Below are 23652 nucleotides of genomic sequence, written 5' to 3'. Positions count from 1 at the left end.
TTAACTGGGACACCGCGGAGGTTCTGGTGCAGGCGCACAGGAGCCAGACATGAGAATCTGTAGAGGTGTGGTTTTCTTCTGATAACTCCGTAAACAAAGAAATGTGAGCCAATAGAATTGAAAGGTTGACTGAAGGGGCAATCAGGACCGAGGCAAGCGAACGGGGGCCTATATAAACGTGAGCACTCCCAGAGAGAAACACCAACGACTGCGCACTGAGGATGTCACATCGACTGGTGATGAAACGTCTGCCAAGCTCGGGGAGCACAACATCAAAAGCATTCTAATGTGTGTCTTTACTGTCCAAATGCCCCAGAGATGAGTGCAGGGCGAAGGAGACGGACAGGTGAGTTGCAGAGGCTCGAGGCTGTCTGGAAGACTGGAGTTAATGTGTCTCTGGAGGCGCTTCACAATGGTAGATGTCAGGTCACTGGGCAGTAGTCATTTAGGCACTTCATCTTGTTTTACATGGGTACTGGGATGGTAGTGCTCTTCTTTAAGCAGGTTGGAATTACAGATTGAAGCAGAGAATTGTGAAAACTGTCTGCAAATATGCCTGCCAGCTGATCTACACAGGATCTAGGGATACGGCCGGGAACACCATCCAGCCCCAGTGCTTTCTGTGGGTTCACCCTCTAGAAAACGGTTCTTCCATCTGCGATAGTGACCCTGGATTCAGGTGGACTGGAGACTGTCGGGGTGGGTGGTGACATGCCCATTCCCAGCTGTTCAAGTCGTGTACAGAATGTGTTAAGCTCATCAGGAAGGGATGTGCTGTCAGTGATTCTGCCCGCCTTTGTTTTGTAATCTGTCGCAGCTGCCAGCTGGACTGAGACTCGATTTTAGACTGGTACTATCTCTCAGCCTCTCTGATAGCTTTATGGAGGTTGTGCCTTAATTTCTTGTTCCTGATTTGAATTGTGCGAGTCTAGACTTCAGAAGAGAGTGGATATCCTGAACAATCCGTGGTTTCTGGTTTGGAAACGGCTGGACTGCCCTCCGGGGTACACAGTCCTCAACGCACTCTGACACGCTTGCTGGGCTGCAAAGCCATCTGTTCCTGCATAGCAGCTTTCAACTACTGAATTTCTTTTAGGAGGCTAAAGAAATTTATCACTTCTCTCACCAAATTTTATTGATAAATCATAGAAAACATCCTATCTAGATGCATCGCTGCTGGGTACGGCAACTGCTCTGCCCGTGACTGCAAGAAACTGCAGAGGGTTATGGACACAACTCAGCACGTCATGGCAATCAGCCTCCCCTCCACGGACTCTGGTTACGGTTCCACCTTCCTCCGGAAAGTAGCCAACATATTCAAAGATCCCGCCCACATTCTCTCTTCTCCCCCTCCCATCAGGCAGAAGATACAAAAGCCCGAAAGCAGGCTCAAGGACAGCTTCTGTTACGCCGTTATAAGACATTGAATAAGACCTTGTACAATAACTTACAATCACCTTCATTATGATTTTGCACTTTATTGTTTACACTCTCTGTAGCTGTTACACTTTACTCAAATGGTCCTGTTCATTATCAGAGAATGCAGACAGTATAAAACCTGAAGTGCAGGCATCCACAAAAAATAGAAGAACACCAAAGTCCCGTTTCCCCCTCCCTCGCACAAGCAGCAGCAAACATCAATGCATCAACCCCCCCCACCCATTTCAGCAAAAAATTAAGCACCCACCACCTACCAAGCAACAGAAAGCACCGAAAGAGAGAACATGAGAAATGGGAGCAGGAGTCGGCCATCCGGCCCGTTGAGCCTGCTCCACCATTCAATAAGATCATGGCTGATCTGGCTGCGGACTCATCTCCACCTGCCTGCCTCTCCCCATAACCTTTAATTCCCCTACTGTGCAAAGATCTATCAAGCTTGTCTTTATTATTTTTACTGAGGTGGCCTCCACTGCTTCATCAAGCAGAGAATTCCATAGATTCATCATTCTCTGGGAAAAGCAGTTCCTCCTCATCTCCATCCTAAATCTACTCCCCTGAATCTTGAGGCTATGTCCCCTAGTTCTAGTCTCACCTACCAGTGGAAACAACTTTCCTGCCTCTATCTTGTCTATCCCTTTCATAATTTTATATGTTTCTATAAGCTCTCCTCTTATTCTTCTGAATTCCAGTGAGTACAGTCCCAGGCGACTCAATCTCTCCTCATAGTCTAACCCCCTTATCTCTGGAATCAACCTGGTGAACCTCCTCTGCACCACCTCCAAACCCAGTATATCCTTCCTCAAGTAAGGAGACCAGAACTGCACACAGTACTCCAGGTGTGGCCTCATCCGTACCCTGTACAATTGCAGTGTAACGTCTTTGCTCTTAAATTCAATCCCTTTAGCAATGAAGGCCGACATTCCATTTGCCTTCTTGATAGCCTGCTGCACCTGCAAAGCAACCTTTTGTGATTCACGTACAAACACTCTGAGGCCCCTCTGTACCGCAGCACGCTGCAATCTTTTACCATGTAAATAATAATCTGATCTTCCATTTTTCCTTCCAAAGTGGATGACCTCACATTTACCAACATCGTTCCATCAGCCAGACCCTTGCCCACTCACTCAACCTATCCATAACTCTCTGCAGACTCTCCGTATCTTCTGCACAATTTGCTTTTCCACTCAATTTAGTGTCATCAGCAAACTTAGATACACTACACTCGCTCCCCTCTTCCAGATCATTAATGTATATCGTGAACAGTTGTGGGCCAGCACTGACCCCTGCGGCTCATCGCTCACCACTGATTGCCAACTAGAGTATCACCTATGTATCCCAACTCTCTGCTTTCTATTAGTTAATCAATTCTCTGTCTATGCTAATACATCACCCCTATCTCTGCATATCCTTATCTTATCAGAAAGGCTTTTATGTGGCACCTTATCGAACGCCTTCTGGAAATCCAAGTAAATAACGTCCATCTGTTTCCCTCTATCCACTGTGCTCATTATATCCTCAAAGAACTCCAGTAAGTTTGTCAAACAGGACCTGCCTTTGCTGAATTCAATCTGCATCTGCCTGATGGATCCATTTTGTTCCAGATGCCTCACTATTTTTTCTTTAGTGATGGTTTTAAGCATTTTTTCAACTACAGATGTTAAACTGACTGGCCTACTGTTACCTGCCTTTTGCCTGCATCCTTTGTTGAACAGTGACGTAACATTTGCCGTCTTACAATCTGCCAGGACCTGCCAGGCCCAGGGACCAAAGCCTCTACTATAACTTCTGCCATTTCTTTCAGTGCCCTGGGATGCATTCCATCAGGACCAGGGGACTTATTTAATTTCAGGCCCAAAAGTTTGCTCAGCACTACCTCTTTAGTGATAGCTATTGTATCAAGGTCCTCACCTCCCATTGCATCCATAACATCTCTCTTTGTCATGTCAGACATGTCCTCCACTGTAACACAAAATAGTTAGTCTAAATCTCAACCATTTCACATTACCCAGTATCAATTCCCCCATCTCGTCCTCCAAGCGATCTACATTCACTTTGGCTGCCCTTTGCTGCTTTATATAATAATGACAACTTTTACTATCCATTTTTATATTTTGTGCTAGTTTATTTTCATAATCTATCTTTCTTTCTTTATTGCTCACTTAGTGATTCTTTGTTGCTTTTTAAAGTTTTCAATCTTTCAGTTTCCCTCTAATCTTGGCGACTTTGTATGCTCAAGCTTTTAGTTTGATGCCTTCTTTTATTTTCTGTTATCCAAGGCTGGCTCTCCCCACCCTTGCTGTCTTTGCTTTTAACTGGAATATAGTTTTGTTGAGCATCATGAAGTATCTCTTTGAAAGTCTTCCAATATACCCCAACCGTTCTACCATATAGAGCCTGTGTTCCCAGTCTGCACTGGACATATCCTTCCTCGTCCCATTGTAGTCTCCATTGTGTAGGCATAATACACTGGTCTTAAATTGAACTATGGCACTCTCCATTTGTATGAGAAACTCAGTCATATTGTAATCACTCTTTCCAAGAGGATTCCTCACTACAAGGTCTCTAATTTTACTTGTCTCATTGTACAGGACCAGATCTAAGATAGCATGTTCCCTTTGTAGGTTCAGTAACATGCTGTTCAAGAAAACCATCATGGATGCGTTCTCTGAAGTCCTCCTCAAGACTGCCTCGACCAGCTTGATTCACCCAATCTGTGTGCAAGTTAAAGTCCCCTGCTGTTCCATTCTTACATGCTTCAGATATATCTGACAATTTCCTGTGCCACTGTAATGTTATTATTCAGTGGCCGATAGACAACTCCCACCAGTGAGTTTTTCCCCCATTCTGCTCTATTGTGTTCTATTCTACAAAGTTCTCCTAGCCCTTTGCTTTTGTTGTAGAACCGCGTGTGACACTCAGAGCTGCAGAGGACGGGCAACAGACACGATACCTGTGCGGCGAGACCGTTGTGTTAAACTGTGAGGTGTCCCACTCCGACGCTGAGGTCAAGTGGTACAAGGACAGCGGCGGACTGGAGGAGAGGCCGGATGTGAGGATGGAGTCCGAGGGAGCTCAGAGGAGGCTGGTCATTCCCCACTGCTCCAAGGATGATAGCGGAGTCTACGTCTGCGAGGCCACAGGAGACTCACTGTCCTTCACAGTCACCGTGACAGGTGGGTTCACTGGCGAGGATGCAGTGACACACAGTGCAACATGTATCATCAAATACACAGCGTTCACATGAGAAACATAACCTAACTTTACACAATTTATACAAGAAATGAGATAATTAGAACCAGAGCAAAGTGATTATAATGTTGCTAAACTGTAATGTTTAGGGTTGTGCCGGTTGGTTCAAGAACCAAATGATTGAAGGGAAGTAGGTGTTCTTGAACCTGTTTATGAGGGACTTTAGGCATCTGTACTTCCTTCCTAATGGTGAATGCAAGAAGATGTCGTGGCCTGGTCTGTGAGGATCTTTGACAATAGGTGTTTCTTTCTTGAGAAGGTGCTTCATGTTGATACTATCGATGGTGGGGAGAGATATGCCCAGGACGTCCAGCACTCTCTTCAGCTCCTTATCTCCCTGTGCATTCAGACTGTTGTGCCGGACCTTGATGCAGCCAGCAGGATACTTTCATGGGGACGCAAAGTGGGGGAACATTTGAAATGGCTTCAAGAAGCTTGTTTGATGACACACAGAAGCTCCCTGTTAGTGGTGAACAGAGCCCTCTGTTTCTATCTCTCTCTCTCTCTCTCTCTCTCTCTCTCTCCCCCCACCTCCCCCTTTCTCCCCCGACCTCTCTCTTTCTCGCTCCCCATCCCACTCTCTACCGTCTCTCTCTACTCACTTCCCTCTACCCTTCCTTCTCTACTCCTCAGTCCACCATTGCCTCCCCAGTTTTCTCCATCTCTTTCCCACTCCCCACTTCCCCCTTGAAACAAAATCAGGTGCAGTGAAAACCGGGTACCTCTTGTCTCCCCCCCCCGCCCCATTCAGTATCAGGGCTGAGTCTACCATCTTCAGAAGTTTCCTGATCACTCTGCCATAGTTGGATGCATCAGCAGGGGAGATGAGGCTGAATACAGGGCTACGGTGGGAAACTTTGTCACATGGTGCGAGCAGAATCATCTGCAGCTTAATGTGAAAAAGACTAAGGAGCTGATGGTGGACCTGAGGAGGGCTAAGGCACCAGTGACCCCTGCTTCCATCCAAGGGGTCAGTGTGGACATGGTGGAGGATTACAAATACCTGGGGATACGAATGGACAATAAACTGGACTGGTCAAAGAACACTGAGGCTGTCTACAAGAAGGGTCAGAGCTGTCTCTATTTCCTGAGGAGACTGAGGTCCTTTAACATCTGATGGACGATGCTGAGGATGTTCTACAAGTCTGTGGTGGCCAGTGCTATCATGTTTGCTGTTGTGTGCTGGGGCAGCAGGTTGAGGGTAGTAGACACCAACAGAATCAACAAACTCATTCGTAAGGCCAGTGATGTTGTGAGGGTGGAACTGGACTGTCTGAGGATGCTGTCCAAGTTGCATGCCATCTTGGACAATGTCTCCCATCCACTCCATAATGTGCTGGTTAGGCACAGGAGTACATTCAGCCAGAGACTCATTCCACTGAGATGTAACACTGAGCGTCATAGGAAGTCATTCCTGCCTGTGGCCATCAAACTTTACAACTCCTCCCCCGGAGTGTCAGACACCCTGAGCCAATAGGCTGGTCCTGGACTTATTTCCACTTGGAATAATTTTCTTATTATCATTTAATTATTTCTGGTTTTATTTTGTTATATTTCTACTCTATTCTTGGTTGGTGCGACTGTAACGAAACCCAATTTCCCTCGGGATTAATAAAGTATGTCTGTCTGTCTGTCTGTCTGTTTGTTCCTCTGCCCCACACTAACCCAATATCCCTCGATTTCCTAAAGCACAGCAATCAACTCTCTACACTAGTGTAACACTGCCCATTCTATTTGGTGAACAGTTCTGACAGCTTTCTATCTGGATCTTTGAGAAACATGGTATTAAAGGCAATGCACAGGATGCCCTAGAAACCCAGCAGGTCAGGTAGCATCTATGGAGGGAATGTAGAATCAGCGTTTCAGATCAAGATCCTTCACCTGAATTTAAAGATAGAGGAGAGGTGACCGGTATTAAGATGTGAGGGGAAGGGGAGGAGCAAGAGGTGGCAGTTGTTGGGTGGATCCAGGTGAGGGGGAGTGGTGATAGGCAGGTAGAGGAGGGGAGGATGGGAATAGTGACAGAGGTTGGGAGTTGATAGTGTCTCTGCCAGATGAAAAGCACTGTTCTGAAGCTCCCAGGATGCATTGCTACATTGAGGGTGCTACAGAATGACAAGCTGGGTTAAGATTGATGCAATCATGAAGGCATCAAGAGTTTGAGGAGTTCTGATATGTCATCAGAGACACTGAAAATTTTTGCAGGTATGCCATAGAGAACATTCCATCTGGTTGCATCACCGTCTGGTCTGGAGGGGCCAGTGCACAGTATCAGAAAAAGCTGCAGAAAGTTATAATCACAGTCAGCTCCATCATGGTCACTAGCCTCCCCAGCACTGAGGACACCTTCAATAGGCAATACCTCAAAAATGGGGCATCCATCGTTAAGGACCACCATCACCCAGGACATGCCCTAGGTACAGGAGCCTGAAGGCACACACTCAACGTTTTTCCCCTCCTTCCCCTCCACCATCAGATTTCTGAATGGTCAATGAACCCATGAACCCTCAACACTTTTTGCTCTCTTTTTGCACTACGTATTTATTTTTAACATATACTTTGTATTATAGTTTATAGTTATAACTATGTACTGCTGGAAATCAACAAATTTGATGATATATGCCAGTGATATTAAACCCAATTCTGATTCTGATACACAATAAGGTTATATATCACCCAGGACATGCCCTTTTCCCATTGCTACCACCAGGGAGGGGATACAGGAATCTGGATACACACACTCAGTGTTTCAGGGGCAGCTTCTTGTCCTTTGCCATCAGATTTCTGAATGGACAATGAACCCAAGAACAACCTCATTATTCGTCTTTCGAGCTTTTTCTTGTAAGTTGTAGAAATTTTAACGTCATGCACTCTACTGCTGTTACAAAACAACAGATTTCATGACATAATCTCAATGGCCACTTTATTAGGTACATCTGTACACCTGCTCGTTAATGCAGATATCTAATTGGCCAATCGAGTGGCAGGAACTCGATGCCTAAAAGCATGCAGACATGGTCAAGAGGTTCAGTTATTGTTCAGACCAAACATCAGAATGGGAAAGAAATGTGATCTGAGTGATTTTGACCGTGAAATGATTGTTGGTCCCAAACAGAGTGGCTTTAGTATCTCAGAAACTGATTGTGATTTTCATACACGATGCTCTGAAGGAAACATACAGAGAATGGTGCATAAAACAAAATAATAATATCTAGTGAGTGAATGGCAGTTCTGTTGGTGAAAACTCCTTGTGAACGAGAGCAGTCAGATGAGAATGGCCAGACTGGTTCAAGCTGACAGGAGTTTAACAGTATCCCAAATAATCAATCATGTGTTACAACAGTGGTGTGCACAAAAGCATCTCGAAACACGGAGGATATTGAACCTTGAAGTGGATGGGCTACAGCAGCAGGAGGTCACAAACGTGTACACAGGAGGTACCTAATTAAATAGCCACGGTGTGTATGATAGAGATCACAAACCTCGTTCTGATTCTGACCCTTGTTTCTGTCTATAGAGCCTCCGGTCTGTATAATCCGATCAAAGGATCAGCTGCTGGACCACAAGTTCCTGGTGTCCGAGGAGATTCGGCTGGAGTGTGAGGTGTCTCGGGCAGACGCACCTGCCTTTTGGTACAAGGACGGGGAGAAGGTGACTGAGGACAGGCGGACATTCACCAGGAGCGAGGGGACTGTCCGGTCACTGCAGGTCCTGGACGCACGGCTGACGGACTCGGGAGAGTACCTGTGTGATGCCCAGGATGACAGCATTGTGTTCCGAGTCCTCGTAGTAGGTAAGTTGCAGTCCCCTCCCTGGGCACTCACCCAACATCTCTCCCCTTGCGAGATAAAACCTCTGGTATAATGAGACTGATGGATTTAAAGTTTCTGTCCCTCTACACCTTCGATCCCCTGAGTAGTCATTGATGCACCCCTGGTATCTTCCCCCTGATCAGCTCCTTGGTTTTGCTGCCGTTGAGTGAGAGGTTGTTGTTGTGGCACCACTCAGCCAGATTTTCACTCTCCCTCCTGTAAGCTGATTCGGCACCAGCTTTGATTTGGCCTATGACAGTGGTGTCATCAGCAAACTGAATGTGGCACTGGAGCTGTGCTCAGCCTCACAGTCGTAAGTGTAGAGTGAGTTAGCAGGGGGATAAGCACACAGCCTGGTGGTGCTGATGGAGATGTTGTTGCCCATCTGAACTGACTGGGCTCTGCCAGTGAAGATATTGAAGATCTAGTTGCACAAAGAGGTATTGAGGGAGATGGGGACAGCTGTGCCTGTGATGTACTGAGTTGATTTACCACTCTCTCTAGCTTCTTATCTTCCTGTGCATTCAAATTGCCAAACCAGACCGTGATGTAACAAGTCAGGATACTTTTAATGTAACATCTGTAGAAGTTTGTTAGAAATGTTTGGAACCTGCCCAAGTTTCTAAGAAAGTAAAGTTGCTGATGGACGTTCCTGGCAGAACACAGTGCAGTGCAGTACTGTACAGGAGCAGGCCATTCAGCCCATCATGTTGTGCTGAGCTGATTAAACCAGCTAAACTCAAGAAGGCGGCATCTGCTGTTAAAGACTCACTCTCCAGGACTTGTCCTCTTCTGATTGCTACCACCAGGGCGGAGGCACAGGAGCCAGAACACCCACACTCAATGATTTATGAACAGCTCCAACCCGTCCCTCATCAGATTTCAGAACGGTCCATGGACCCATGAACACCACCTTGTAATTCCTCTTTTGCACTAATTTGTTATTTTTGGTATCATGTAGTAATTTTTATGTTTTGCCCTGTACTCTCTCAAATAACCATATTTCAGGATGTATGTCAGTGATAAAAAACCTGATTGTGATTCTGACTCCTTGCTCTGACTGCAGAACCTCCGGTCCGTGTAACCCGGCCAACAGACCGGCTTCTGGCCCACAAGTTCCTGGTGTCCGAGAACATTCATTTGGAGTGTGAGGTGTCCCGGGCGGACGCACTTGCCCGATGGTACAAGAACGGGGAGAAGGTGGCTGAGGATGGGCGGACATCCACCAGGAGCGAGGGGACTGTCCGGTCACTGCAGGTCCTGGGCGCACAGCTGACTGACTCGGGGGAGTACCTGTGTGATGTCCGGGATGACAGCGTTGTGTTCCGAGTCCTCGTGGAAGGTAAGGTGCAGCCCTCTCCCTGGGCACTCTCCCAACATCTCTCCCTGTTGCTGGTGGGATTATGACTGTGCCTATATGAGAAGCAATTAGTTGAATTCAATGTTGAATTTAATGCCATCTGCACAAGTCCGTGTACACACAGGAGCAATGAAAATTACTCGAAAGCAGCATTACAGGCACATAGTGTCCAATAACAACATTCACAGAAAATAAACATGAATTAAACAAAAAAAAACAAAATTTTATAAGGAAGACTCAATAGAAGAAATAATAGTTTGTTGTGGTGCTAAGTGATGAAAACAACCCCCACCTTCCAGGCCAGGCACTCTTCTCGCTGCTACCATTGGGAAGGAGGTACAGGAGCGTTGGGTCCCACAGCAGCAGGTTCAGGAACAGTTATTACCCCCCCAGCCATCAGGCTGCTGAACCAGTGTGGTTAACGTCACTCACTGCAACGCTGAACTGATTCCACAACCTATGGACTCACTTTCAAGGACTCTACAACTCATCTTCTCAGTATTATTTATTAATTGCACAGTTTCTTTTCTTTTGCATATTCTTTGTCTGTCAGTCTGTGTTTATATATGTTTTTTTGTAGATCTTGTATTTTATTTTTCATGCACAAACCATTCAGGAATAAAAAACAAATGAAACAAAAAATATACAAAATTATCTGTTCAGGAAAAAAATGTTGTAGCAGGAAGTGCTCATTGTCTTTGTCATGTTTGTGGTAGTGGGAGGCTGGGTGGTGGTAAATAACACACACGAGAGACGGGGAGATGAGGAATAAATGTGCAGCTGGTCTTTCCACTTGTGGGTCATCTACCCAGAATGCCCTTTCACGTTATGTTCAGTACGTAACACCCAGGGAAGCTTGACAGTAATCCGTAAGGGTCAAAATACACATGAATATGTAAGTTTTGTTATACTGAGGTAGTGATTAGGGTTGTACCGGTCGAAGGGAAGTAGCTGGTCTTGTGAAGCTTCAAGCTCTGTACCTCCTGCCCTATGGTTCAAAGGTTCACTTTATTGTCAAAGTATGCATATACAACTCTGATATCCATCTTCTCCAGGAGCCATTAAGGACAGAAAAACCATGAATGTTGTTGACGTCACCACCCTTCCCCGTACAAAAAGAAAAAGAAACAAAACTCGCAAACCGCCTCCTTCGCAAAAAGATTACAGCAATAACATCAAACTTCCAAAGCCCTTCCTCGCAAAAAAAAAGAATATCTGTGAGAAGATGACATGCCCCAAACCTGGGGACCTTTGATAGTGGACGTTGCCTCCTGCAGACACTCCTGGTGAATGTGCCGTGATGTACTGGGCTGAGTCCACTACTCTCTGCAACTTCTAATGTTCCTTTGCATTGGACCAGACGGTGATGCTTTCAACAGTACATCTGTAGAAGTCTGTTAGAGAGTCCAGTGATAAACTGAACCTCTTTAACCTAAAAAAAAGGAATACAGCGCAGGAATAGGCCCTTTGGCCCATGATGTTGTGATTAAGCTATGAATTGAAACCCTCCTAAACTAATTGCTTCTACCTACACAATGTTCAGAGTCTTCCATTCTCTGCACATTCATGAGCCTGTCTACAAGAGTCTTAAATCCCTCTATCGTTGTATGTGCCTACTCCAACACACGTGCCAGCACATCCCAGGCGTCCACCACTCTCTGTGGTTTATCTTGTGTTCTTGAAGCCCGGGCCCCACCATTTCGATTTGGCCCGAAGTTTCAATCTGGCCCGAGTTAGCGGCTGCTTCGGTCATACCTGCATTCTTGAGAGTTCAGTTCTTCAGATCCTTCAGGATACTGCAAATACACCAGGTCGTGCAGACAGTTCAAAAGCTGAATTCCCAAAGGGAAATTACGGGCTGTGGATTTCAGTGATCGTAGTCCAGAAAAAGTATAGTTAATGGAGTAGCTAGTAGCTTTGTTTGCTGCAGCAAAACATCACCATATCTTGCCAATTTCATCTTTTGCAGGGCTTGGCAGGTCAGGCATCATCTCTGTAAAGAAGTAGAAAGTTAATGTTTCAGGCCAAGGCTCTTCATTAGGTCTTTGTCCAACCTCTCCTTGTAGCACATACCCTCCGATACAGGAGTGCAATGGAACAGAGCAACCTCGGAATATCAAAAAACAACAAATTTCATGACACTCGTTGGTGATAATAAACCTGATTCTGATTCCGATCCCTTGTTTCATTCTGCAGAACCTCTGGTCCGTATAATCCGACCAACAGACCGGCTGCTAGACTTCAAGTTCCTGGTGTCCCAGGAGATTCATCTGGAATGTGAGGTGTCCTGGGCGAACGCACTCGCCCATTGGTACAAAGACGGGGAGAAGGTGGCTGAGGACAGGCGGACTTTCACCAGGAGTGAGGGGACTGTCCGGTCACTGCGGATCCTGGGCGCACAGCTGACTGACTCGGGAAAATACCTGTGTGATGTCCGGGATGACAGCGTTGTGTTCCGAGTCCTCGTGGAAGGTTAGGTGCAGTCATGTCCCTGGGCACTCATACTGCGTCTCGCCCCATTGCTGGGGGGATTGTGATTGGCCAAGTGACCTCTAAGTCTGCATGAGAAAAGATTAGTTTAATTCAAAGTCGAATCAATTTATTGTTGACACACTCCTTCCTGCACCTATGCTGAGCTCATAATTTCAGTAACTTGCTTCCAACTTCCACCCTGCCTTTAAATTCACTTGGTCCATTTTCTTTCTCCATCTCTCTGTCTCAATTTCTGGAGAGAAACTGTCTACTGATGTCTTTTATAAACCTAATTCCCATGGCTGCTTTAACTATACCTCTTACCACCCTGTCTCCAATAAAAATGCCACACCCTTTTCTCACTTCTTTTGTCTCCACTGCATTTGTTCCCAGGAGGCAACTTCCATTTCCAGGGCATTAGGATGTCTTCTTCAAAGAACAGAGTTTCCCTTCCTCCCTCACCTGCATCTCCTTCACTTCCCGGACATCTGTGCTCACCCGATCTTCCCACCACCTTAACATGGATAGAATTCCTCCTGTCCTCACCTCCCACCCCATGAGTCTCCGCATCCAACTTCCACCATCTTCACTGGAATCCTACCACCAAACTCAGCTTTACTCCCCCCCACCGTCATCCTCTCCTCCCCCTCCCCTTCCCTCTAACTCTCAGCTTTCCACAGGAATCCCTCCCCATTATTCTCTCCCCTGCAAGTGGAAGAAATGTTACACCTGCCCATTCACCTCCTCCCTCACCTCCATTCTGGGCCCCGAACAGTCCTTGCAGATGAGGCAACACTTCACTTGTGAGCCTGTTGTGGTTGTCTACTGTAACCAGTGTTCTTCTACGTTGGTGAGACCTGATGTATGCTGGGGACCACTATGTCCGGCACCTTTGCTCCATCCTCAAAAAGCAGGATTTCCCGGTGGCCAACCAATTTAATTCCAATCCCTGTTCCCATTCTGACATGTCAGTCCATGGCCTCCTCTTCTGAAATGATGAGGCCACTCTCAAGTTGGAGGAGCAACAACTCAAATTCTACCTGGGTAGCCTCCAACCAGATAGCATGGACATTGATTTCACCAACTTCTGGTCCTCCTCCCCTTTTTCCTCTCCTCTCCGATAAGATTGCTTCTTTCCCAGCCCCTTACTTCTTCCACCTACCACCTCCCAGCTTCTTACTTCATCCCCCACCCACCTGTCTTCACCTACCACCTCCCAGCTTCTTACTTCATCCCCCACCCACCTGTCTTCACCTACCTCCTCCCAGCTTCTTACTTCATCCGCCCACCCACCTGTCTTCACCTACCACCTCCCAGCCTCTTACTTCATCCCCCCACCCACCTGTCCACCTATCACCTCCCAGCCTCTTACTTCATCCCCCCACCCACCTGTCTTCACCTACCACCTCCCAGCTTCTTACTTCATTCCCCCCACCCACCTGTCTTCACCTACCACCTCCCAGCTTCTTACTTCATCCCCCCACCCACCTGTCTTCACCTACCACCTCCCAGCTTCTTACTTCATTCCCCCCACCCACCTGTCCACCTACCTCCTCCCAGCTTCTTACTTCATCCCCCCACCCACCTGTCCACCTACCACCTCCCAGCCTCTTACTTCATCCCCCCCACCCACCTGTCTTCACCTACCACCTCCCAGCCTCTTACTTCATCCCCCCCACCCACCTGTCTTCACCTACCACCTCCCAGCTTCTTACTTCATCCCCCCACCCACCTGTCCACCTATCACCTCCCAGCTTCTTACTTCATCCCCCCACCCACCTGTCCACCTATCACCTCCCAGCTTCTTACTTCATCCCCCCACCCACCTGTCCACCTACCACCTCCCAGCCTCTTACTTCATCCCCCCACCCACCTGTCCACCTACCACCTCCCAGCCTCATACTTCATCCCCCCACCCACCTGTCCACCTACCACCTCCCAGCCTCTTACTTCATCCCCCCCACCCACCTGTCTTCACCTATCACCTCCCAGCTTCTTACTTCATCCCCCCACCCACCTGTCCACCTACCACCTCCCAGCCTCTTACTTCATCCCCCCACCCACCTTTCCACCTACCACCTCCCAGCCTCTTACTTCATCCCCCCACCCACCTTTCCACCTACCACCTCCCAGCCTCTTACTTCATCCCCCCACCCACCTTTCCACCTATCACCTCCCAGCCTCTTACTTCATCCCCCCACCCACCTTTCCACCTACCACCTCCCAGCCTCTTACTTCATCCCCCCACCCACCTTTCCACCTATCACCTCCCAGCCTCTTACTTCATCCCCCCACCCACCTTTCCACCTACCGCCTCCCAGCCTCTTACTTCATTCCCCCCACCCACCTGTCTTCACCTACCACCTCCCAGCCTCTTACTTCATCCCCCCACCCACCTTTCCACCTATCACCTCCCAGCCTCTTACTTCATCCCCCCACCCACCTGTCTTCACCTACCACCTCCCAGCCTCTTACTTCATCCCCCCACCCACCTGTCTTCACCTACCACCTCCCAGCCTCTTACTTCATTCCCCCCACCCACCTGTCTTCACCTACCACCTCCCAGCTTCTTACTTCATTCCCCCACCCACCTGTCTTCACCTACCACCTCCCAGCCTCTTACTTCATTCCCCCCACTCACCTGTCTTCACCTACCACCTCCCAGCCTCTTACTTCATCCCCCCACCCACCTGTCTTCACCTACCACCTCCCAGCCTCTTACTTCATCCCCCCACCCACCTGTCCACCTATCACCTCCCAGCTTCTTACTTCATCCCCCCACCCACCTGTCTTCACCTACCACCTCCCAGCTTCTTACTTCATCCCCCCACCCACCTGTCCACCTACCACCTCCCAGCCTCTTACTTCATCCCCCCACCCACCTGTCTTCACCTACCACCTCCCAGCCTCTTACTTCATCCCCCCACCCACCTGTCTTCACCTACCACCTCCCAGCCTCTTACTTCATTCCCCCACCCACCTGTCTTCACCTACCACCTCCCAGCCTCTTACTTCATTCCCCCCACCCACCTGTCTTCACCTACCACCTCCCAGCCTCTTACTTCATCCCCCCACCCACCTGTCTTCACCTACCACCTCCCAGCCTCTTACTTCATTCCCCCCACCCACCTGTCTTCACCTACCACCTCCCAGCCTCTTACTTCATTCCCCCCACCCACCTGTCTTCACCTACCACCTCCCAGCTTCTTACTTCATCCCCCCACCCACCTGTCTTCACCTACCACCTCCCAGCCTCTTACTTCATCCCCCCACCCACCTGTCTTCACCTACCACCTCCCAGCTTCTTACTTCATCCCCCCACCCACCTTTCCACCTACCACCTCCCAGCCTCTTACTTCATTCCCCCCACCCACCTGTCCACCTACCACCTCCCAGCCTCTTACTTCATTCCCCCCACCCACCTGTCTTCACCTACCACCTCCCAGCTTCTTACTTCATTCCCCCACCCACCTGTCTTCACCTACCACCTCCCAGCCTCTTACTTCATCCCCCCACCCACCTGTCTTCACCTACCACCTCCCAGCCTCTTACTTCATTCCCCCCACCCACCTGTCTTCACCTACCACCTCCCAGCCTCTTACTTCATTCCCCCCACCCACCTGTCTTCACCTACCACCTCCCAGCCTCTTACTTCATCCCCCCACCCACCTGTCTTCACCTACCACCTCCCAGCCTCTTACTTCATTCCCCCCACCCACCTGTCTTCACCTACCACCTCCCAGCTTCTTACTTCATTCCCCCCACCCACCTGTCTTCACCTATCACCTCCCAGCTTCTTACTTCATTCCCCCCACACACCTGTCTTCACCTACCACCTCCCAGCTTCTTACTTCATTCCCCCCACCCACCTGTCTTCACCTATCACCTCCCAGCTTCTTACTTCATTCCCCCCACACACCTGTCTTCACCTACCACCTCCCAGCTTCTTACTTCATTCCCCCCACCCACCTGTCTTCACCTATCACCTCCCAGCCTCTTACTTCATTCCCCCCACCCACCTGTCTTCACCTACCACCTCCCAGCCTCTTACTTCATCCCCCCACCCACCTGTCTTCACCTACCACCTCCCAGCCTCTTACTTCATTCCCCCCACCCACCTGTCTTCACCTACCACCTCCCAGCTTCTTACTTCATTCCCCCCACCCACCTGTCTTCACCTATCACCTCCCAGCTTCTTACTTCATTCCCCCCACACACCTGTCTTCACCTATCACCTCCCAGCTTCTTACTTCATTCCCCCCACCCACCTGTCTTCACCTACCACCTCCCAGCTTCTTACTTCATTCCCCCCACCCACCTGTCTTCACCTACCACCTCCCAGCTTCTTACTTCATCCCCCCACCCACCTGTCTTCACCTACCACCTCCCAGCCTCTTACTTCATCCCCCCACCCACCTGTCCACCTACCACCTCCCAGCCTCTTACTTCATCCCCCCACCCACCTGTCTTCACCTACCACCTCCCAGCTTCTTACTTCATTCCCCCACCCACCTGTCTTCACCTACCACCTCCCAGCCTCTTACTTCATCCCCCCCACCCACCTGTCTTCACCTACCACCTCCCAGCCTCTTACTTCATCCCCCCCACCCACCTGTCTTCACCTACCACCTCCCAGCCTCTTACTTCATTCCCCCCACCCACCTGTCTTCACCTACCACCTCCCAGCTTCTTACTTCATTCCCCCCACCCACCTGTCTTCACCTATCACCTCCCAGCCTCTTACTTCATTCCCCCCACCCACCTGTCTTCACCTACCACCTCCCAGCCTCTTACTTCATCCCCCCACCCACCTGTCTTCACCTACCACCTCCCAGCCTCTTACTTCATTCCCCCCACCCACCTGTCTTCACCTACCACCTCCCAGCTTCTTACTTCATTCCCCCCACCCACCTGTCTTCACCTATCACCTCCCAGCTTCTTACTTCATTCCCCCCACACACCTGTCTTCACCTATCACCTCCCAGCTTCTTACTTCATTCCCCCCACCCACCTGTCTTCACCTACCACCTCCCAGCTTCTTACTTCATTCCCCCCACCCACCTGTCTTCACCTACCACCTCCCAGCTTCTTACTTCATCCCCCCACCCACCTGTCTTCACCTACCACCTCCCAGCCTCTTACTTCATCCCCCCACCCACCTGTCCACCTACCACCTCCCAGCCTCTTACTTCATCCCCCCACCCACCTGTCTTCACCTACCACCTCCCAGCTTCTTACTTCATTCCCCCACCCACCTGTCTTCACCTACCACCTCCCAGCCTCTTACTTCATCCCCCCCACCCACCTGTCTTCACCTACCACCTCCCAGCCTCTTACTTCATCCCCCCCACCCACCTGTCTTCACCTACCACCTCCCAGCCTCTTACTTCATTCCCCCCACCCACCTGTCTTCACCTACCACCTCCCAGCTTCTTACTTCATCCCCCCACCCACCTGTCTTCACCTACCACCTTCTAGCTTGTGCTCCTTCCCCTCCCCCACCTTCTGGCTTCTTCCCCTTTCTTTTCCAGTGCTGAAGAAGGATCTCTGCCTGAACGTCGACTGTTTATTCCTCTCCACAGATGCTGCCTGACCTGCTGAGTTCCTCCAGCAGTGTATGTGCGTTTCTCTGGATTTCCAGCACCTGCAGAATCTCTTGTGTTTTTAGCTTATTGTCACCTGCACAAAGTCCACGTGTGCACGGGTACAATGAAAAACTTACTTGCAACAACATCACAGGCACTGAGCATCAGATACACAACATTCACAAGAAGGGAAACAAAAATTATACAAAACTATACAAGAAAGAGCACAATTGGCCCAATGGTGCTGTACTGAGGTAGTGATTAGAATCGTGCGGGTTGGTTCAAGGACTGAATGGTTGAACAGTAGTAGCTGTTATTGAGCCTGGTGGTGTGGACCTACCTCCTGCCCAGTGGCAGCTGTGGGATGATGGCATGGCCCAGACAGTGAGGATCTTTGATGATAGGTGTCTTCTTGACAAAACACCCCCTGTGGGCACTGCCAATGGTGGGAGGGATGCGCCAGTGATGGATTGGGCAGAATCTACTCCTCTCTACAGCCTCTTACACTCTAATTGCCCTGCCAGACCGTGATGCAACCACAGGACATGCTCTGCAGGACATCTGTAGAGGTGTGTTAGTGTTCAGTGACAAGCTGAACCTCTTTGGAAAGTAAAATTACTGATGTATGTCCCTTGTAGAACCTGGAACAGTACAGCCCAGGAGCAGGCCCTTCAGCCCAAAATGTTGTACTGAACTGACCCTTCCTATAATGGGGCAAACAGAAATGACTGCAATACTCCAGGTGCCAACCACCCAGAGGTTGTAAAGATGTAACCTTTTAAGAAAGTAAATTTGCTGTTGCACCTTTTTTGTTCAGTGCAGACCTTGGTGAATAATGTGCTGAACTGATTAAACTAGGAATTAAAAGCCTACTAAACTGATCCCTTCTGCCTACACAATGTACGGAGCCCTCCATTCTGTGCATATTCCTGTACCCATCTTAAATGCTCTGTCGTACTTGCCTTCCCCATCACCTCTGGCCGTACATTGTAGACACCCGCTGGTCTATGTTGCCATGCTCATCGTGCTTCAACTTATCCCCTCTCACCTTAAATGCGTAGCCTATAATACTAAATACTTCCATCCAGGTCAAAAGATAACAGCTGTATACTTTAACTGTGCTTCTCATAATCTTACAAAACCTTATCAGATCTTCCCCTCAGCCTCTGCCGCAAAAGTTTGTCCAACCTCTGCTTCGAGCTCATGCCCTCTAATGCAGGAGTGTACTGGAACGTAGCAACCTAGGACTATCGCAAACCAACAAATTTCACAATGTACGTCAGTGCTAATAAGCCTGATTCTAATTCTGACTCCTTGTTTCCGATTGTAGAACCCCCGGTCCGTATAACCCGACCAACAAACCGGTTGCTAGACCGCAGGTTCCTGGTGTCTGAGGAGATTCGTCTGGAGTGTGAGGTGTCCCGGGCGGATGCCCTCACCCGCTGGTACAAGGATGGGGAGAGGGTGTCTGAGGACGGGCGGACATCCACCAGGAGCGAGGGGACTGTCCGGTCACTGCAGGTCCTGGGCGCACAGCTGACTGACTCGGGGGAGTACCTGTGTGATGTCCGGGATGACAGCGTTGTGTTCCAAGTCCTTGTGGAAGGTAAGGTGCAGTCCCCTCCCTGGGCACTCACCCAGTGTCTCTCCTCATCACCGGGAGGATTATGAGTGGCTAAGTGACCTCGGTATCCATGTAATAAGAGATTAGATTAATTCAGAGTCAAGATTTTGTCACCTGCACAGGTCCACATGTGCACAAGGGCAGTGAAATACTTCCATCAGCACCACAGCATCAGACACACAATATTCACAAAAAACATAACTATTACACAAGACGGAAACCTGTTAGAACTAAGAAGAGTGTTATAGTGCAAAGTGGTCACAGTGTTGCTAAGCTGTAGTGATTAGGGCTGTGTTGGTTGGTTCTAAAACAAAATGGTTAAAGGGAAGTAGCTGTTCCTGAACTTGGTGGTGTGGGGCTTTAGGCTTTTGTACCTCCTGCCCGAGGGTAGCTGCAGGAAGATGACACGGCCCCATTGGTGGGGACCTTTGGTGATGCATGTTGCCCTCTTGAGGCAGTACCTCCTGTAGTTACTACCGATGGTGGGGAGGAGTGTGCCCATGGTATCTTGGGCCAAGTCCACTATGCTCTGTGGCTTCTTACATTCTGGAGCGTTCGAACTGCCGGACCAGACCATGTCAGGACATGTTCCACAGCATGCCTGCAGAAGTTTGTTAGAGTGTTTGGTGACGAGCTGAACCTCCTTAGAGAGTAAAGTTGTAGTTATGCCTTGTAGGCCACGGTATAGGACAGCATAAGAACAGGACTTTCAGCCCACAATGTTATGCTGAGCTAATTAAACGAGGAATTAAAAGCCTACTAAACTCCATCACTAAAGACCCTCAGCACTGATTCCTTCTTCTCATTACTACCATCAGGGAGGAGGTACAGGAGCATGATGACCCACACTCAATGTTTTAGGAATAGCCTCTTCCCCTCTGCCATCAGATTTCTGATGTCCATGAACCTATGAATAGTATCTCCTTATTAATCTCGCACTAATTAGTTACTATTTTGTAACCCTTAGTAATTTTTATGTATTGCACTGTATGGCCGCCATTTAAAAAAAAGACAAATTTCACAACAATTGTCGGTGGTAATAGACCTGATTCTGATTCTAACCCTGGCTTCTGACTGCAGAACCCCCAGTCCGTATAACCCGACCAACAGACCGGCTGCAAGACCACAAATTCTTGGTGTCCCAGGAGATTCGTCTGGAGTGTGAGGTGTCCCGGGCGGACACACTTGCCCGATGGTACAAGGACGGGAAGAAGGTGGCTGAGGATGGGCGGACATCCACCAGGAGCGAGGGGACTGTCCGGTCACTGCAGGTCCTGGGCGCACAGCTGACTGACTCGGGAGAGTACCTGTGTGATGTCCGGGATGACAGCGTTGTGTTCCGAGTCCTCGTTAAAGGTAAGGTTCAGCCCTCTCCCTGGGCACTCACCCAACATCTCCTCATCACTGGGAGGATTGTGATTGGCCAGATGACCTCAGTGTCAGTATAAGAAGTGATCAGTTTAATTCAGACTCAAATGAAGTCACTGTCATCTGCACAAGTACGCGCATGCACAGCTGCAATGAAAAACTCCCAGCAGCATCACAGGCACAGAGCTTCAGATAAACAACATTCACAAAGAAACATAAAATAGACAAAACTAGACAATACAAGAAAGAACACAATTAGAACTAAGAAGAGTATTTTGTAGTTGAAAGTAGTCATCGTGTTGCTAAACTGTAGTGTTAGGGTTGTGCAGGTTAGTTCAAGAACTGAATGGTTGAAGGGAAGTATTGGTTTTGAACGTGCTGGTGTGGGGGTCCGGGCACATGTACATCCTGTTCGATGGGAGCTGTGAGAAGGTGGCATGGCCTAGTCAGTGAGGACCTTTGATGATGGATGCTACTTTTTTTGAGGCAGTGCATCTTGTAGATACTACCGATGGTGGGGAGGGATTAAACTAGGAATTAAAAGCTTAATAAACTGAAGGCACAATGTCACAACTTTCCCCCTCAAACCTCAAGTGCATAACTCTGATTGAGGCCCTTTGTTGGTCACGGTGGACTGTGGATGTTGCACCCCAGCTGTCTACATAATACACAAGGCAATAGGCAATCAAAGAAGCTTGGTTAACATTCAAACCATATATGGATGCAGTTGAATGAGACAGTGTTCTTTTGGGGCCAAGGTGCATAATATGCATCCAAAATAGTGAGAGAAAAAAAAACACACACACTTCATTACACAATAAACACATATATAGCCCCAAACCCTGAGTGACATACAAACTGATGGTACAGCTCCTGACAATCCAGCCCGTCATTTCACTCGTAAAACACTAGAGAGCAGCACTGATGGGAGTGACCGCCCCCAACTGAGCATGGATGCCATGTTACACTGCCTCCAGCGTCTCCTCACCTGGACTCCAGCAGCAGGCAAGCCCATGACTTGAGGCCTAGTCTTTACTACTGAGGCCATTCTGCTGCCTCCTCAACTGTCTCACCACCAAACAAGGGAAAAAGGCCTGAGGCATCTTACATTAGCAACATCCAACAGGGTCTTGGGATTGCAAGAGAAACATCCAAGACGGTTACACTGCATGCTGCTTTCGTGCACTAACTGCAGCGCCTTACAGTAGTAGGCAGCAATATGGTCTTCACCCAGGTCAGCTCCTCTGAACCTTCTCTGTCCCATCCACTGGCTTCTCCTTCCCCAACCTGTGTGCCGGGCTCTCCTTCTCCAGCACGTCTGTCAGCTTCTCCTTCTTCAACCTGACCATTGGCTTTTCCTTTTCTGACCTGTCCGCCGGCTCTTTCAACACCCTAGCCGGCTGCTCCAAATAACGAACGGATCACTGATGTGCTAGACCTGCTGTGCCCATAGTTCCTGGAGTCTACTATAGTCTTGTGATCATAAAAAACATCTTTTAAAAGAAAGGTGCACCTTTAGTTGACCCCCGAGAGACTGTTGCATTCGAACGTGCTGCTATCTCACCAGCAGATATCACAAGCTAGGGGAATATGATAAGGAGAACAAGCTGTTGCCCATGTAACAGTCTCCCACTCTCCACGCAGCTGATGAACTGAAAGGAACAGCAGAGACTGATTCAGTTTGACACCAGCGGTGTTGCAGGAGTCACCAGTCACTGTTGAACTCAACATAGGACTGTCTTGACTCTAGCTCCAGATTTTCCCCCAAGGTTTACTCCTGAAGCTTTCCTCGTGTGTGGGTGTAGCTGAAAGGCAGCGGAGGTTTGAGATCAGAGTTTTCCTTCTCCTAGGTGAGCTGCCAGCAATGGCTGACGAACCCCCATCTGCCCCAAGCAAAGTTTTAAGGCACCAGTAACCCACCTGTACCACTTCACCTGCCGGTAGAAACAGTTCCACTGGGCTTAGTACCTAAGCCACATGTGAAGGCCAGGAGCTGGACTTGGTTGTCAGAGGCTATAGAGACGCACACCATTAGGAACATTTAGTAGGTAGTGGGAGCTTATTCCTACTACAGCCTCTGGCTAGAACAACTTTATGGAACTACATTGCTCTAATACTAGGTGTTTTGACCTGGGAAAATGATAGCAGCTCTCTACTCTTTCTATGCTTCTCATTATCTTATGCACTAGAATAAAAAGCTTACTTACCTAAAACACACACAAAATGCCGGTGGAACACAGCAGGCCAGGCAGCATCTATAGGGAGAAGCACTGTCTTTTTGCCCATCACTCTGCCTGTTCTCCATCTCCATCTGGTGCCCCCCTCCCCCTTTCTTTCTCCTGAGGCCTCCCGTCCCATGATCCTTTCCCTTCTCCAGCTCTGTATCACTTTCGCCAATCAGCTTTCCAGCTCTCAGATTCACCCCACCCCCTCCGGTCTTCTCCTGTCATTTCACATTCCCCCCACCCCCCACTACTTTCAAATCTCTTACTATCTTTCCTCTCAGTTAGTCCTGACGAAGGGTCTCGGCCCGAAACGTTGACAGCGCTTCTTCCTATAGATGCTGCCTGGCCTGCTGTATTCCACCAGCATTTTGTGGGTGTTGCTTGCATTTCCAGCGTTTGCAGATTTCCTCGAGCTTACTGACCTAACCCTTTCTGCCCTAACAATGCCCATTTCCCTACATAATCTGCATATTCATGACCCTATCAAAGAGCCTCTTAAATATCTCTATCAGATTTC

The 23652-nt window shown here is 48.8% G+C and overlaps 1 protein-coding gene across 3 annotated transcripts in view; it reads left to right on the top strand.

Annotated features, from left to right (window-relative positions):
• Positions 1–23652, top strand: part of LOC132392948 (obscurin-like protein 1) — a 225440-nt gene that overhangs the window by 56403 nt on the left and 145385 nt on the right. For all 3 annotated transcript variants that reach the window (XM_059967558.1, XM_059967557.1, XM_059967556.1), the window contains exons 12-17: positions 4341–4613; positions 8207–8482; positions 9568–9843; positions 12058–12333; positions 19249–19524; positions 20623–20898. In XM_059967558.1, the coding sequence (XP_059823541.1) occupies positions 4341–4613; positions 8207–8482; positions 9568–9843; positions 12058–12333; positions 19249–19524; positions 20623–20898 (1653 nt within the window). The remainder of the gene's footprint in view (positions 1–4340; positions 4614–8206; positions 8483–9567; positions 9844–12057; positions 12334–19248; positions 19525–20622; positions 20899–23652) is intronic.

The sequence above is a fragment of the Hypanus sabinus genome, chromosome 4 (genome assembly GCF_030144855.1).
Source record: "Hypanus sabinus isolate sHypSab1 chromosome 4, sHypSab1.hap1, whole genome shotgun sequence".
NCBI classification, from domain to species: domain Eukaryota; kingdom Metazoa; phylum Chordata; class Chondrichthyes; order Myliobatiformes; family Dasyatidae; genus Hypanus; species Hypanus sabinus.
Note: the sequence above shows the minus strand (reverse complement) of the source record. Positions and strands in the feature narration are given on the sequence as shown.